Source organism: Coptis chinensis, chromosome 4 (assembly GCF_015680905.1).
Source record: "Coptis chinensis isolate HL-2020 chromosome 4, ASM1568090v1, whole genome shotgun sequence".
NCBI lineage: Eukaryota > Viridiplantae > Streptophyta > Magnoliopsida > Ranunculales > Ranunculaceae > Coptis > Coptis chinensis.
Genome location: NC_141459.1, coordinates 86,124,177 through 86,140,230, shown reverse-complemented (window position 1 = coordinate 86,140,230; position 16,054 = coordinate 86,124,177). Strand labels below are relative to the sequence as shown.

The 16,054-nt window shown below is 37.8% G+C and overlaps 1 protein-coding gene, 1 long non-coding RNA gene and 1 pseudogene across 3 annotated transcripts; all 3 read right to left on the bottom strand.

Annotated features, from left to right (window-relative positions):
- Positions 1 to 125: 125 nt before the first annotated feature.
- On the bottom strand, positions 126 to 1,662 carry LOC147505326 (uncharacterized). The gene is made up of 2 exons (XM_086557908.1): positions 945 to 1,662; positions 126 to 854 (listed from the first exon to the last, which is right to left on the bottom strand). Exons 1-2 carry the CDS (start codon positions 1,239 to 1,241, stop codon positions 150 to 152), a joined length of 1,002 nt encoding a protein of 333 aa, XP_086414034.1. The 5' UTR covers positions 1,242 to 1,662; the 3' UTR covers positions 126 to 149.
- Positions 1,663 to 2,814: 1,152 nt separating this feature from the next.
- On the bottom strand, positions 2,815 to 6,446 carry LOC147505325 (putative diaminopimelate decarboxylase, chloroplastic; annotated as a pseudogene). The gene is made up of 7 exons (XR_015221062.1): positions 6,433 to 6,446; positions 6,252 to 6,294; positions 4,846 to 5,007; positions 4,363 to 4,548; positions 3,753 to 3,875; positions 3,572 to 3,662; positions 2,815 to 3,119 (listed from the first exon to the last, which is right to left on the bottom strand). The product of XR_015221062.1 is annotated as a putative diaminopimelate decarboxylase, chloroplastic (transcript).
- Positions 6,447 to 13,694: 7,248 nt separating this feature from the next.
- Positions 13,695 to 14,864, bottom strand: LOC147505324 (uncharacterized). Its single transcript, XR_015220578.1, has 2 exons — positions 14,708 to 14,864; positions 13,695 to 14,420 (listed from the first exon to the last, which is right to left on the bottom strand). It is a non-coding gene; the product is annotated as an uncharacterized LOC147505324 (long non-coding RNA).
- Positions 14,865 to 16,054: the final 1,190 nt, after the last annotated feature.

The window sequence follows — 16,054 nt, the reverse complement described above, 5'->3', positions numbered from 1 at the left end:
AGAATTTATTTTCTTTGATTTAGCAAATGAATTACAATTTTTATTAATAGAACGACAACTAATACATGATTGCAAAACATAAAATAAAAAATAAATAAATAAAAGATAACTATTACATATCACCCTTATTACATACTACTAGAGTTACTCTAATTATCAAGCCAGTCATCATTTTCTTCATCATTGGCTTCTTCGTTGTTGGAAGCTTCATTTGTACTACTTGCTCCAGCCTTTTTTTCATATTTAGCTACAATTGCATCTTGTTTTAGCTCTAAAACCCTTCGCAAACGAGGATTGACATTGTCGAGTGACATTGCCAACAACCTAGTCTCATTTTCCTCCTCTCTAACACGGAGTTTTTCTTGCTTCAAAAATAACTTTTTTTGTGTCTTCTCTTGCTTCAATTTCATCATACTTTGAAATTGCTCATTTTGAATCTCTTCTTTATTTCTTCGACTTTCTTTAAAAGCTTCAAGAAAATCATCCATATTTTTAGCAGTGGATGCAACATTACCCTCAACAGTAGAAGCAACTTTCTTGTTCTTCTCAATTTCTTTGCTCTGCTTCCTACCGACTGACCTCTCCAAAAAACCTTCGGTACTGCTAGGATCGTACTCCGAGTACAGTGAAGGTGAAGGGGTAGAGTAAGGCGTTGAAGGGGTTGGGGTTGAGGGTGAAGAATCGAAACCTTCAACATCTCCGGATCTTGCTTTCTTCTTTGGTCTTGGAGCAAGCGTTTCGTTGCGTAACTGAGTTCTTTGCCACTTTGGCGTATTTTTGACTAGATTATAACAATCTTGCCATATCCAAGGTTTTCCAGTAGTAGCCGCATAAGTTGTTGCTGCGTCTGAAAGCTACGTTTATTAAAAAAAAAAAAAAAAAAATCAATATCAAGTAGTATATAAAATGAAGTATAAATTAAACGAAGTATAAACGAATCTTACAATGTCTTCACGTCCCCACCCGCTTGGAGGTTGTTCTTCAAGCTTTCTGAGTATAGCATGATATTTGTTGAAGAACGGTAAAATAATCGCCCAACGTTGTGAAACTCCCTTCCACTTACGGTTGCGGTCAAAACCTTGAATTTGATTCATTCTAGCCATAATTCGTTCCCAATAAACTTGACCCGATTGATCATTCCCTACTATAGGATCTTCTCCAATCTCAATCCATGCTCTAGTAAGAGCAATATTTTCTTCATTTGTCCAACTTGGACCCCTTCCTTGTTTTGGTTGTGACATTGAGAGTGTTATGTGTGAAAGGTTGAGAGTGTTGTGTGTGAAATGGTTGAGAGTGTTGTGTGTGAAAATGAAGAAGGAGATGAGTGTAGATATAGAAGGTAGAAATCCGGCCGTTTTTTGCCCGTTGAAGCACGCGACATTAGGAGTGGCGCGCGCCAGTAGTAGTGGCGCGCGACAGTGGTAATGGCGCCTCCTTGTTTGTGGTCAAAGTCAAAAAAGTTGAGCGACATTAGTAATGGCGCGCGACATTACTATTGTCGCTCCGCATCCGCATCCAAATTGCCAAATTTGCGAACAAGAATGCGAACAAGCAGGTGATGCGACCACGAATGCGACCACCTAGAGTTGGAATTCCGGGAAATTCCGACGCATTTCTTCAAATTTGAAGAATGCGACCACGGATACGTCCACCTAGAGATGCTCTTACCCAAAAAAAAGACTAAAAGACAAAATAATACACAAAGGAGGGTCCTGATCATATTTAATTGTTGGAATATGACATTAACGGAACGAATCCCACTTCGTTTTTACGGGCTTTTCTCACACCAAGTCGCGGTTCCAGTTAGAGCCCAGCATCAATTTCATTTTTTTTGGGCACTCATTTTTTTCACTCACTAGAAATATAAAAAATTTCCCTCAAACAAAAAAACACCTCCTGGTATCCAAACTTTGTTACAAAGTTTAAGGACTATTTGTTTGAGAATGTTCAAGGGATTGTAGCTAATGAGGCTAATAAGGTTAAGGTTTATGGGAAGGACTTTATAAGGTTGGCAAAGGGGGAGGCGGCGGATGATTTTTGATTTGGGAGAGTGTAGAAGATGGGGGTGGGTCGGCGAGGCTACTCAGAATTTGATGGAGGAGTTTGAGGAGGCAGCACAAGGAGGAGGAATACAAAGTTTGACATTGGGTGCTTGGAGAATAGTTTTTTGGTTGGTGGTTTTAGTGTTGAAGTTGTTAAGAATTTTAGTGATGGGATTCAAGGGAAGGGTGTTTATGTGAAGTTTGATAATGGGAGTTCTAGATTTGGTTCACATTTTGGCCATTGGCCGAGATTAATACGCTGCATATGAACTCGATTACGAGTGAGGTTAGTTCTCATTCGACTGGGCTTCATCAGTTTGATATTGAAATGAGGAGGATAGTTTTGAAATGGAAGTTTGAGAAAGAGGGGATTGATATTACAGTGAGTGATATAACTAACAATAATAAGGGGTCTCAGTTGGACTCTTCGGCATCGACATTCTTGAGTTTGGATGATAATAGGATTTGTAGGTGGGATAAGCGTGAGAATACATCCATCTTGAATTGGACTCAAGGACATCAGTTTTCTAGAGGGACAAACTTTCAGTGTTTTTCCATTACTGGTGGACTGGTGGTGGTTCAATGTGTCATGAGTGTGGTTCAATGTGTCATGAGTGCCGTCTGTCACGGGCATCGAATAGTATAAAAACAAGAGACGGCAAGACTTACTAAGCCTAACAACAATCACTTCTTATTTCCCTGGGAAATTCAATTCCCATTATCATTATTTTCTCATTGTTACTTTGTTCACAATCTTTCAACATCCTCAATCTCTAGAAATACCCGAATTTCTTAGTGGCCATGGCAACTTTGTAACTTGTTTCTATGTTACATTCAACACAACAATGTATAGCGGGTCTTACATGACACATCTAGATCAAATAAAATTCTGAAATAAAGTAAAAACAAAAGACATGCATGAACTCCATGCTTAAGTCATGCCAGGAGACTCAATATTCTTACCCAAATAAATTACGATGGTGGCTATCTAATTATTTAGAGGCCATCAAAAAATCTCATGTAATCATCAAAAGTCTCCCCATGCCTAATTTTTTCCACTGATCCATCTTCTTCCACCTGCATAAATTCCAAAAAGAAAATGTAAGTACGCATTAAGAATAAATATCTTTTAGGGTTAACTAGTATTACCCCCCCGCCCCCCCCACTAGATGAGCCAATTAGGATTCCCCCACACTAGATGGGAAATTAGGGTCTTCCCCCTAAATACACACAAAAAAAAAGTCAAAGTGGGTTGACCGAATTTTTTTTGTGTGTATTTAGAGAGGAGACCCTAATTTTCCATCTAGTGGGGGGGAAGTCCTAATTGGCTCATCTAGTGGGGGGTAATACTAGTTCACCCTATCTTTTATGTATCTAAGGAGACATACCAACTCTAACTGAAATAGAAGAAATTTAAAGGCAACTTATAAACATCATGCAGATGGAAGAGTAAAAGGAGAAATGTATCAAGGCGCATCAATTTAAATAAATAAAAGAACAGTAAGTGTAAAGAGAACGAAATGCCATACCCAATACTCAGGTGGCCGCATTTTGAGATTGTAAGTGGACGCCATGCTCATGCAATAGGCTCCCGCATCATGAACTACCAAACCAGCTCCCCTAAAGAATCACTGCCTCATGAGCACCGAATGAAATTTTCTTTCTTTTCTATCAGTAGAAGCTAAATATAACAAGAAGGTAATAGCTAACCTTTCCTGGTGTTGGCAATTCTCTATCCTTCCCCAAGAAATCTGCTGACTCGCAAACAGGTCCAACGACATCAAAGGTAGAAACCTCAGCATCAGGCATCGAGGGGGAGATCAGCTCTATGTGCTGCACCATATACCAAGTTTGAGAATCAAAGACAAAGAATAAAGAAATTTTTTAAGCAAAGGTCTTCTCCTCTAGATCAGTAAAAATAAAAGAAAGATGGACTTTCATGTACTTGACTCTGGATTTTGGGTGAGAAAACTTTCAAGAGCATAAATATAAGCTGTCTACTTCAAAAAAAAAATAGAACAACATCAAAGCAATGGACTTTAAACAGTTGACTTTTTGCTCTTATAGAGGAACCTTTAATTTTTCTGCATGTAAGTAAATCTGAAAACTCTTCACCTCGTTCCGACTTCTGAGAGAGCTACTAAATCATGTCACGGTGCATTTACAAAGTTTGCAGAGCTGACTTGAGCTCTTCCTTTTTCTTTCTATTTTTTTTAATTCTATTTCTTGGTCTTTTTTATTTGTGACAGAAAAGTGAGAAAACAACCAAAGAATTTCATAATGAGTAAATGACATAGCTCCTTAGGCTTCAGTAACTTACTTGATACGCTCCGTAAAGACTTGGTCTAATGAGTTCAGCCATGCTCCCATCAATAACAACAAAATTTTTCGTTCCATTTGTCTTGACCCCAGTGACTCAATTGACCAGGCAACAAGTGTTGGCAATTAGCGACCTTCCAGGTTTAATGATTAGATGAAGATTACGAGAAATAACTAACTCTCGGACCTGCAACAACACTGATATATCAAATGCCAATCACCAAGATACCAAAAAACAAGAAACAGGAAATTTCAATTTCAAGGTACAATTACCGACTACACTACCAATTTAATACAGGGGGCGGGAAATAAATTGGCAGAATGTAAACGCCACATCTAAGTGATCTCATCTATGAAGCACGGACACAGACACTTAACTAGCTATACACTTTGAAGTTTGAACTAGGAATATAAACTAATATCGTTGTGTATCACAGGCATAAAAACAGAAAAGAGTGTGCATATTAAATGAAATATAGCTCACAGTGTTGATGAGATCCATAGGCGTAGGAAGGACTGCGCCGGTGTGATGATAATCTATCCCAAGACCACCTCCAATGTTCAAGTATTCAATTTCAAAACCTTGGGCTCGGATCTGATCGATATAGTTCACCATAAGAACTGCGGCATCCCTGAAGATGTCCACCTAGACAAAAGACAAGTACCAAACAGTAAAAAAATCATAAAAATAAGTGCTGAAAAATGGAATTAGGTGCAAGCCCACAATGAAATGGAATTAGGTGCAAGCCCAAAATGTAAACTATTTGATCATCTCATAGCCCCATATCTATATAATAAGCTAGGGTTTTTTGGGTACTAGAAGACAAATAACAAATAGGCAAATACAAACAACGGCCTAGATTAATTTTAACACCCATCGGATGGCCAATAAGTTTTTTAATTTCCAGAGATGTCTGTTTGTAGATACTAATTTACTGTGCGCCATCAAATTTCATGCAGTGTAATGAGGCCGGCCCATTTGCATGTTTTTGTATCTGTCAAGTTGGTCAATGGTTCGAACCATGCCATTGTCCATTTTGTTTGTTTTATTATTTTAAGTTGCAGAAGCTTAAAATCAAAATAAAAAACTGCTGATAATAGCCTCTATATAAAACTGTGGTGACTTGAACCTAAACCCAAATCGTTACTGATGCGTGGTCATTCCAGTTTGCGGAATTTTTTCAAAGTTAAGGTATTAGTGTATTAAGCAATAAAAGATGATACAATGGAGTTTATAGGCCATTTTCTTCTTGGAACCTAGGTAGCTCTGGTGGGGTGCTGCTCTGGTGCATGCCAAAGCATGAGTGCCCTAGGGAAACAAAGTGGAAAATCGTAAGGACCATTCCTCTACGCAACTTTGTTCAGAAACCGTGCTGATGAGTGCCTTAAGGGCTTTAAGGCACAGGGCATTATCTAGTTTATATAATAAGGGATAAAATTTTGTAAGTGGTGCTTGAAGGTTGACGTACAAGTGGCATCAACTCTCCCAGTCGCCTAATCAGTCCCGTAAGCAAAAACCAAGTTATAGGTGCTAATGAAGAAAATAAGATAGCAAAAACCGCAATATGCACAAGGGGTAGAGAAAATCTGTGCATCTGTAGAGATAAAAGTGTTCTTTTTTGTTCTCAAATTTAAAAGATAGCACCATTTTTATAGACAAGTATTTTCCCATCAAATTGTGAAATAGAATTTGAAGAGGAATATCCTTTTATTACCAGAATATGTACTTGTTCAATTGCATACCACAGATGAATGCAGTATAAAATCTTAAACAAGGGAATACTTTCAATCATTCTTTCCCGGCAAAGATAATTAGTTTGAGTCTATTATTACACACAAAAGCAGATAACTAAGGGACAAGATGGTAAAAACATAATGTCCTCGAGTTACCTTTGTAATTGTAGACCCAAGATGCCATTGGGATGTGCTTTCACTTCATTTAGGCTGAGTCCAATGGCTCTCTATCCCTTTAAAAGTAGTGTTAAAGTCAATAAAGTAGAGGCTAAAAAGTCAATAAAGTAGCTCTAAAATGAGGGCTAAAAAGTAGATTTAAAATTCAATTAAAGTGAGCTAAAAGTCATACATATTTCAATATGTTGATTTTTAGCTCTCTATTAATATTGACTTTTAGCCTCAAAAATTAGCCCCTATTTTAGCTCTACTTTATTGACTTTAGCTCTACTTTATTGACTTTAACACTACTTTTAAAGGGATAGAGAGCCATTGGACTCAGCCTTAGAAGCCATTCCAACTTCTCATTTCTGATACCAAACTTGGAGTTCTTGTTCCCGGTGGCAACATATGCATGTACCTTAATAGTAAAACCCAGAATAACATAAGTCAATAACAAATGAACTCTTACATAACATCATATAAAAAACGTCATTATGCCTGAGGATCAACATCAGGATCTTCTTTCCAGTAATCCTTGCAGCAGTCACAATATTCTTCTTGGGCAGCTAATACCAAGTCCTCCAACAGCTTCCCATTTCCATTAAATATACACCTAGTTTTCAAACACGTTAAACTAAAACTCAGTTTCTAGCATTGTACCATAATACCTCGTGGGATCGAACCCGGCGCGAAGAGCTAAGCGCAACTCGTTCCCACTGACAAGAACAGCACCACGGCCCAATGTTCTCAAATGTTGTAATATTTTCAAATTATTATTCGCTTTTATTGCGTAGCCAATAATTGAGTCCAGTCCCTGTAATGCCTCTTGATACGCGTCAAAGTTACGCGTAATTTTTCAAGTGTTTCTAAAATGTCTTGCACTTTAAGACTCTCACAATGTAGATACCCATCCTCAGATTTCTTGAAACAGTGGTCGAAATTGTTGGGGGTAGTTTTGGTAATTCGGGTGAGGGGTGGAAAGTGGTTTGAAGAGGAGTGAAGAGTTGGGATTTGAGGAGAAGTTGAGGGTAGTTTTGGAAAATGATGTAGGTGAGATAGTGAGTGGAAGTTGCCATTGCTTGGCGGTAGTTTTTACTTTTTAGGTTGTGGATACAAAGTTTTCGGCATACGACTAAAATATCGGAACTGTCTTCTTAAATTAGTGCGAAATTTGGTTATCTCTAGGTTAGGACTAAAATATCTCGTGTTGAGTTGACCCACCGGTGGCCGGTACCGGTTGTTCTGTTCTATCAGAACAGGAGAACCAAGACCCAAGAAACTTCCTTCTCTATTTAAAAATTAAAATAATACTCAAACTAACGCTTTGCCTAAATAAACAAAGTCAGCTTTTAGATCAAGAGATTTAAGTTTGAATTTGAAATGGTAGGGGGAGGGAAAGACAAGACACACTGCTATCACTCGCGATCAAGCTTCTCTCATACCCAACCAACACCATTGAGGGTTGATGATTCTTGTGTGACTCTGTCAACCAATAGGAGGTTGGGGTTTGGGGAAGAACAGTTGGGTAGAGGCAGTAAAGGAAACGATAAAAGATTTGAGGCAAGGCATATTTCAGAAGAGATGGGGATATCTAGTGGGTATAATTTGTATGATAATAGCAAGTAAGGAACATCTAACTCATTTGAAGGGTTCGCGGTGGCTGTCCCAGAACAGCTAGCTAGGTCTCCATGACAATACACGCCTGGAATTGCCGGGGTATTGGTACCACCACGGCAATTCAACAACTAAAGGACCTAGTGGGGAAGTTTGAAGTGGATATCATCTGTATGGCTGAAACTAAGGCTAGTAGTAGTAGTAGTAGTATAAGTAGATTAAGTAAGGAAAAAAAATTCAGTGGTTGCTTTTTTGTTCCTGCAAAGGGCTAAGTGGTGGGTTGGCTGTCTTGTGGAGGGAAGGAGTGGAGTTGCAGATTCTTGGGGCGTCTCAGAATCAAATTACAGGTAAATTGTCTAAGTATTTTCATAATGATGATTGGTTTTTTACTTTTGTGTATGGGGAGCCTTTAGCTTGTAACAGGAGTAAGGTCTGGGATGAGCTTAGAGCTCTGGCCCCTTATGTCCTTGGACCTTGGTGCCTATTTGGAGACTTCAATACAATCTCCTCGCTGGACAAGAAGATTGGGGGTAGAAGTAAATTCACAAAAAGCATGGTGGCCTTTAATGATATGATAGCTTATCTGGGGCTGGTTGACCTTAGGTTCAAGAGACCCAAGTTCACATGGAGTAATAATAGGAAGCATAAGGACCATATATTAGAAAGACTGGACAGGGGTTTGGCAAGCCCTGATTGGATTGTTTTATTCCCCCATGTGCATGTCAGGACTTTCTCTAATGCTACTTCGGATCATTTGTCTCTTATCATGAATCTTGAGAAAAAAAAAAAGAGAAACAGCCTAGACCTTTTAGATTTTACAACATGTGGTTGCATGATAGTTATTGTCTTAATCTTATTGATAAAGCTTGGCAGTCCACTTCACATGTGTTATGTGATTTAAATGTGGTCCATAAACATGCTGCTACTAAAAGAGATTTGCTTCAATGGAATAAGCATGTGTTCGGCAACATTTTCACTAATCAACAAGGTGCAGCAGGAGTTAGTTAAGGTTATGACCTTACCTTTCTCCAATCAGACCTATGAAAAAGTTGTGGCTTTAAAAGCTCTTCTTTTTTATTGGTATGAGAAGGAAGAGCTTTACTGGAAACAAAATTCCACTAATCATATGATTAAGGAAGGAGGTAGGAACACTAGGTTCTTCCATCTTTCAACTATATATAGGAGAAGGAAAAATCAAATTGAAAAGATTAAAGATGATGAGCAAAACTGGCAAGAAGGGAGAGCAGAGGTGGGAGCCACTATGAATAAGTATTTTGTTGATATTTATACCTTTGAGACTCCCCTTGTCAATAATAATATTATGGATCTGTTTAGCCTTTGCATAACCACTAGGGAAAATGAGCTGTTAACTGCTACCCCCTCTAATAGTGATGTTTGGCATTTCGTGAATAAAATGGGGAGTTTGAAGGCACATGGCCCTGATAGTTACCAGGGTGTCTTCTATCAGAAGTGTTGGGACATTGTTGGGGCAAGTATCTGTGCCTTTGTTAAGAATTTCTTTCTAACAGGACACCTAAATCCTAGTTATAATGAAATATTTATTGCTCTGATCCCTAAAGTCTCCAATCCTAACCATGTGGCAAAGTTTAGGCCAATCAGCCTGTGTAACTTTAGCTATAAGATCATTTCCAAGATCCTAGCTAACAGATTGAAAAAGCATATCAATAAGATTGTTTCCCCTTTTCAAGGGGCCTTTATTAAAGGCCGGAGTATTGGGGATAACATTGGGTTGGCTTGTGAGGTATTCCATAATATGAAAAATATGAGAGATAAGAAAAGATGATGGATTGCCTTGAAACTGGATATGGCCCAAGCTTATGATATGGTGGAATGGTCCTTTTTGGATGGGCTATTTGAAAGGCTTGGGTTTAGTACAAAGTGGAGAGAGCTGATCTTACAATGCCTCTCTACTGCGTCCTTCCAAGTTCTTTCAAATGACCCCCTTTTGGAGAAATTCTGTCCTAAGAGGGGGCTGAGGCAAGGGGACCCCCTTTCCCCATATTTGTTCATTCTGGTCACTGAGGCCTTGTCCAGGATGATCACATGTGCTGAAAATATCAATAAGTTACATGGTATCAAGATTCGGAGGAACTCTCCTGCTATTTCTCACCTGTTATATGCTAATGATCTCATTTTGTTTACCAAAGCTAATTTGGAAGAGGGTAACAAGTTGAAGAGTATCTTGGATGACTTCTATGAGACTTCTGGCCAAAGCATTAGTTACAATAAATCTAGTATTTTCTTTAGTAGGAATGTTAAGTTTATAAATAAATTGAAACTAAAAAGGTTTTGGAAACTCAAACTGTTTGATCCTAAGGAAAAAATATTTGGGTGTGCCTATCATGCTATCCAAAAAGAAGTCCGAGGATTTTGAATATCTTGTCGATAGAGTGAATAATAAGATTAAGGGTTGGAGGGCTAAGGTTTTGTCCCAAGCTGGTAAGACCACTTTGATTCAATCAGTGGTCCAAGCCACTCCTCTCTATGCTATGTCAACTTATCTGCTTCCTGTGAGTACTTGTGACAAACTAGATAGAGCTTGCAGGAAGTTTTGGTGACATGGGTGTGATTCTTCAAAAAGTGTCCATACCACTGGGTGGGACAACTTGTGTAAACCAAAAAGTATGGGTGGCCTGGGGTTCAAGAAGGCCAGAGACATGAATTGGGGTATGATAGTCAAGTTGGCTTAGAAAGCTGCTATTGACATTGAGTCCTTATGGACAAAATCTCTGTTTAGTATTTATGGGAAACAATGGATAGGGGATATTGAAATCCCACCTGATAAATCCTCCTTTTTTTGGAAAGGGATCCACAGAGCTTATAACCTAATAAGTTCAGGACTTATATGGAATATAGGCAATAGGCATGCAACATCCATCCTGCATGACCCTTGTCGCTGTGCAATGGCACCCCTAAAACTCTCACTGAGCTAGGGGTCGAGAGCCCTCAGCTGGAACATTTGAAAGTTAGTCATCAATCTCTTCATGCCTAATGGAAGTGGGTGGAATATGAGTCTTCTAAATGAATGCTTCCACCCCTTCATAAGCAAGGAGATACAAGGGGGTGATGGTAAGGCCTCAAGGGGCTCGGGAAGGATGCCATGAAATGGTGTGTAGATAAGTTGGGTGTTATGACAGTGAAATCTGCCTATAAATTCTTGCAAATCAAGAAGCTATAAGGGGAGCACATTTTGTGTTTGAAGGAGATTGTCAGGAGGTGGTTAAGGCAATTAATGAACACATTTGTTGTTGGAAACTCCTGAGTTTGAAAAACTCTATTAATGTTAGATGTAATAGAATGCCAATGGGGATGCTCACTTGCTGGCTAGGTGGATGTACTACCAGCAAGATATAGATGAGCTTCCAAACTGTTTGTCTGTAATTAAGCCTGTGATGCTTTGATTATTAATATAAGTAGGGCGGTTATCGAAAAAAATATATATATATTGTGAACCTTCATGTCAAACGACATGGAATGAGTAGATATAAAATCAAGATTGAGTGTGAATGTGAAATTCTGATTGTGGAAGGTAGGGTTTGCACATCTACACTGATAGAGTGAGGATGAGAGAAAAATTATTTTGCCAAATGAGTGAGATATTAGAAGAAACTGAAAAAAACCGTTTGTCCTTACTTGCAGCTCAGGACATTTTACAAGAAATTGGGCCGAAGGCCTAATTTCAATTCAAAACAACTGTAGAGGACAATGTTTTGTGATAATGACTCACAAAACCATTTTCATCAATGAAATAACTCACGGACCCAATTTCTTGATTTTAATAACCCTCAAAGACAAAATAAGTTGGCCCGGTTTATTTTATATTTCTTAAATACCACTTTTACCCTTTCCTTCTGTTAATAAGCAAAATTACGAGTGAGAAAACCCAAAACCCCTTTATTCTCCAACTGACCTGACTTTTTGATTCATGACGCACCTCATCAAACTACAAATCTAATCCCTTCCCTGTTTTAATCAAGCGAAATTACGAGAGAAAAAACCTAAAACCAAAGTCGAGAAATAGACGAAGTTGTGCGAAGCTTCAGTTATTTTAAAGAGAACAAAGATGGCAACCATTATCCAAAAAATCAAAGACATTGAAGATGAAGTATCACACCATTATCTTTTTTTTTTTTTTAATTAAACCCTGGTGGATCTTTAGCTCAAATGGGCGAGCACTTTGGAGATATCCAAAGGTGATGGTGGTTCGTTTCCACCAAGATCCTCTAAAATTTTAATGTTAATCAAACAATGATTGTTCATTTTTACTGTTGAACACGTATTATTCATACCTACTTTAAGTATGAACACGTATTGTTCATATCTGTTTTGGGTATAAATATTTATTGTTCATATCTGCTTTGGGTTCATGTTTTTTTGTTGGTATGAACACGTATTTTTCATATCTGTTTTGGGTATGAACAATCAATGTTCATATATGTTTTTGGTTAATGTTTTTTTTAAGTAGGTATGAACAATCAATGTTCATATATGTTTTGGGTATGAACAATCAATGTTCATGTCTGTTTTGGGTATGAACAATCAATGTTCATATTTGTTTTGGGTTCATGTTTTTTTTTTTTGTATGAACAATCAATGTTCTTACCTAAAGAAGGTACGAACAATCAATGTTCATATCTGTTTTGGGTGTGAACATTTATTGTTCATATCTGTTTTGTTCATACATATTGTTCATATATAATTTGGGGTATGAACAATTATTGTTCATATCTGTTTTGGGTTCATGTTTTCATAGCCACAATCAATGTTCATAGCTGATGTTCAGCATGGGTAGGTATGAATACCTATTGTAGTATGAACAATCAATGTTCATAACTGGATCAATGTTCATACATGGGTAGGTATGAATACCTATTTGAGCTATGAACACTCATTGTTCATAGATAATGTTCATAATTGGGGATATGAACAATCAATGTTCATAGCTATTGTTCATACCTATTGTGGGTATGAACAATCAATATTCATAACCGGGTTGTTTTAGTTGGGTCGGGCCATTTATTTTTTTTCTTCAGGGGTATACTTGACCTTTCATCTACCCGAACCGTTTTATTCATAACCGGGTTGTTTTAGTTGGGTCGGGCCATTTATTTTTTTTCTTCAGGGGTATACTTGACCTTTCATCTACCCGAACCGTTTTTATTTCGCGTCAAGGGTAAACTTGAACTTTCATCCACCCGGTCCTTGTGAGTGATTACAAAAATAACGTGTCCTCTCGAGTTCTTTTTTTCGGCCGATTTGTCCTCTAGAGTCACTCCCTGGAAATTTTAAACTTCTGTCCGATTTCTATTCAATGTCTAGTTCCAGAAAAACGGGATCTATAGCCGAACAAATTTGTCACTCATCTCCAAAGCTGGTTGTGGAGAGCTACAAACCCAGTGATTTCCTTGTTTCCGACTATTGATGATGCCCACGAAGCTCCATTTCTGGTATTCGATTCTAACAATCCAAAAGAATAGCAACTCACAATTCTAATCACACATTTGATGATAATACTACATCCGAAAAATAAATAATTTCTATTTTGATCAACAAAATCATATTTCCGTGTTCAATTTTTCAGATTTTTATTGTATCAATTGTCTAAATTTATACAATAAATTGTCACGACGATTATTTGAATCATTTTCTTGATGAAAATGTTTGTCTCCAATAAACTAATGCACAGCCAATACCCCATAATTGGATAATCTAAGGCAGACAACGTTGTCTAGGACTTGCATTGTTAATCTCTGTTACAACAGACTGACTATCTACGTAGCAGCAATTGAAGATAAAACATAGGAATTGAAACCAAACAGAAAACATAAGAATTGAAACCAAACAGATTAGGGTGACAAAGCCTTCAATCAGACAAACTATCCATGTTCGTAGATCATAGGCAAATTTTTTTAAAAAAAAAAACATAAACTAAAGAAAAGAAACAGCGAACACCCATATTCGGGTTACACTTTATCATAAGGTTCACCATTAATAAACAATGAGCACCAATTTTCACTTTGTTTTACTACGAGATTTTTTCTCGTTCTTCTTATGCCCTGCATGCCCCCGGAAAGTCAGAGTGGGTGCAAATTCTCCCAATTTGTGACCTACCATACCTTCTGTTATCTTACGACGCAAATGTTTCCTTCCATTATGAACAATTGTATGGCCGACCATTGTGGGTATAATGGTAGATGCCCGAGACCAAGTTACAATTTTCTCTTTTTCTGCCCCCATGCCGAGCTTCGCAAATTTTCGCATTAAATGATTAGCTACAAAAGGAAATCTAGCCAAGTTCTGCATACCACCACGCAGACGCAGAACCAAGTGAAGGGTAGACTCCTTTTGAATATTGTAATCTGCAAGAGTTCGACCATCCTCCAACTGCTTCCCAGCGAAAATCAACCTCTGCTGGTCTGGTGGAATCCCCTCCTTATCCTGAATCTTGGCCTTCACATTGTCAATGGTGTCTGAACTTTCAACCTCCAGTGTAATAGTCTTCCCAGTAAGAGTCTTAACAAAAATTTGCATCTGTAAACACACAAGTAACAAGTATTTACTATGTATATTTTATCAACAAAACAAACATAGATAACGTTAATAATAAGTGTAATGAACAAAAATAAGGAAAGATTAAAAACTGAGATGGATAGAATCTATATAGCCTCTCATCAAACAGACAGTGGACAGAAGTAAATCTAACGTAGTAACATCAAAGACACAACCAAAGTAGTAAAGATATCAACGCCAAAACTTTTCATAATGATTAATACCAATCGAACAATTGATGAAGAACGACAAGAGGAAATGGGACACACCTTGAACCAGAGCTATGGAAGGGGACGGCTGAAGCGAAGTGAAGAGTGAGAAGTGAGGAGAACTTCTTTAGTAGACTTTAATTCGGGCTTCACCAAATTATTCGTGGACGTTCGGCCCATGCGCATGTGTCTTTGCCACATAATTTTTATGCACATTGAATAGAGATTCAAAACCTAAATGTTGTTTAGAAAAAAAAAACTTAATAAAAAAAATATTAATGATTGGATGTACATATTCGGGTATGTGATATTGTAATGAGTTGATTTTTTGTGGAGATTATATCCATGTGAGAAGACTATATCCACAAAATAATCAACCATTAATTCATTGTTGAAGACTTGAAGTACACTCTTTAGTGAATCACATTTTTTTGCAATCATTTTTGGGATTAAGAAGCATGCCATTTGATAAGTAGGAATGGCAGAAGTTACAGATTTAATTAAAACAGTTTTGCCAGCTTGAGATAGAAATTTACTTTTCCATCCATCATTCCTTGATTCAACCTTAGGAATAAGGGAATCAAACATTTGCATTTTCATTTTACCCTAGAAAAGAGGGCAACCAAGATACTTATCTGATGAAGAGATGATGGTCATGCCAAGAATTCGTCGGATCGAATCTTTGTGGGCATGATTGAGATTAGCACTAAAATGGACACCCGATTTTTCAAAATTTATAGTTTGCCCCGTGATTTTAGAAAACTCATCAAGGGTGTCCATTAACTCAATCGCCTCTTTAGGTGTAGCCCGACATAACATGAAACTATCATCTGCAAACAGAAGGTGAGATATTTCAAGACTACGTCGAGCTGCATGAATGCCATGCAACTTACCTTGTTCTTGTTTGACATTTAAAAGACGAGTAAGAACCTCCATGCAGAGAATAAAGAGGAGAGGTGACATGGGGTCACCCTGTCTTAATCCTCTAGAGGACTTGAAAAAACCGAATGGAGAGCCATTAAGAAGGATATAATAATTTATGGTTTTGATGCAATTAGAAATCAGAGATATCCATTTACTATTAAACCCCAAGTTATTCATAATCTTAATTCTTAAGTAATGGATCCCATTCGATTCGATCAAAGGCTTTGGACGTGTCCAACTTAATGGACATGAGACCACTTCGACCCTGTTTATGTTTTATGGTATGCAAGAGCTCGTGAGCAATGATGATATTATTAGTAATTTGACGTTAAGGGAGGAAAGCACTCTGTAGAGGGGAGATGATGGTTTGAAGAATGGGTTTTAGTCTGGCCGCTAAGATTTTAGTTATTATCTTGTAGGCAACATTACAGAGACTAATGGGATGAAAGTGAGATAGTGTAGTTGGGTGTTGAATTTTAGGAA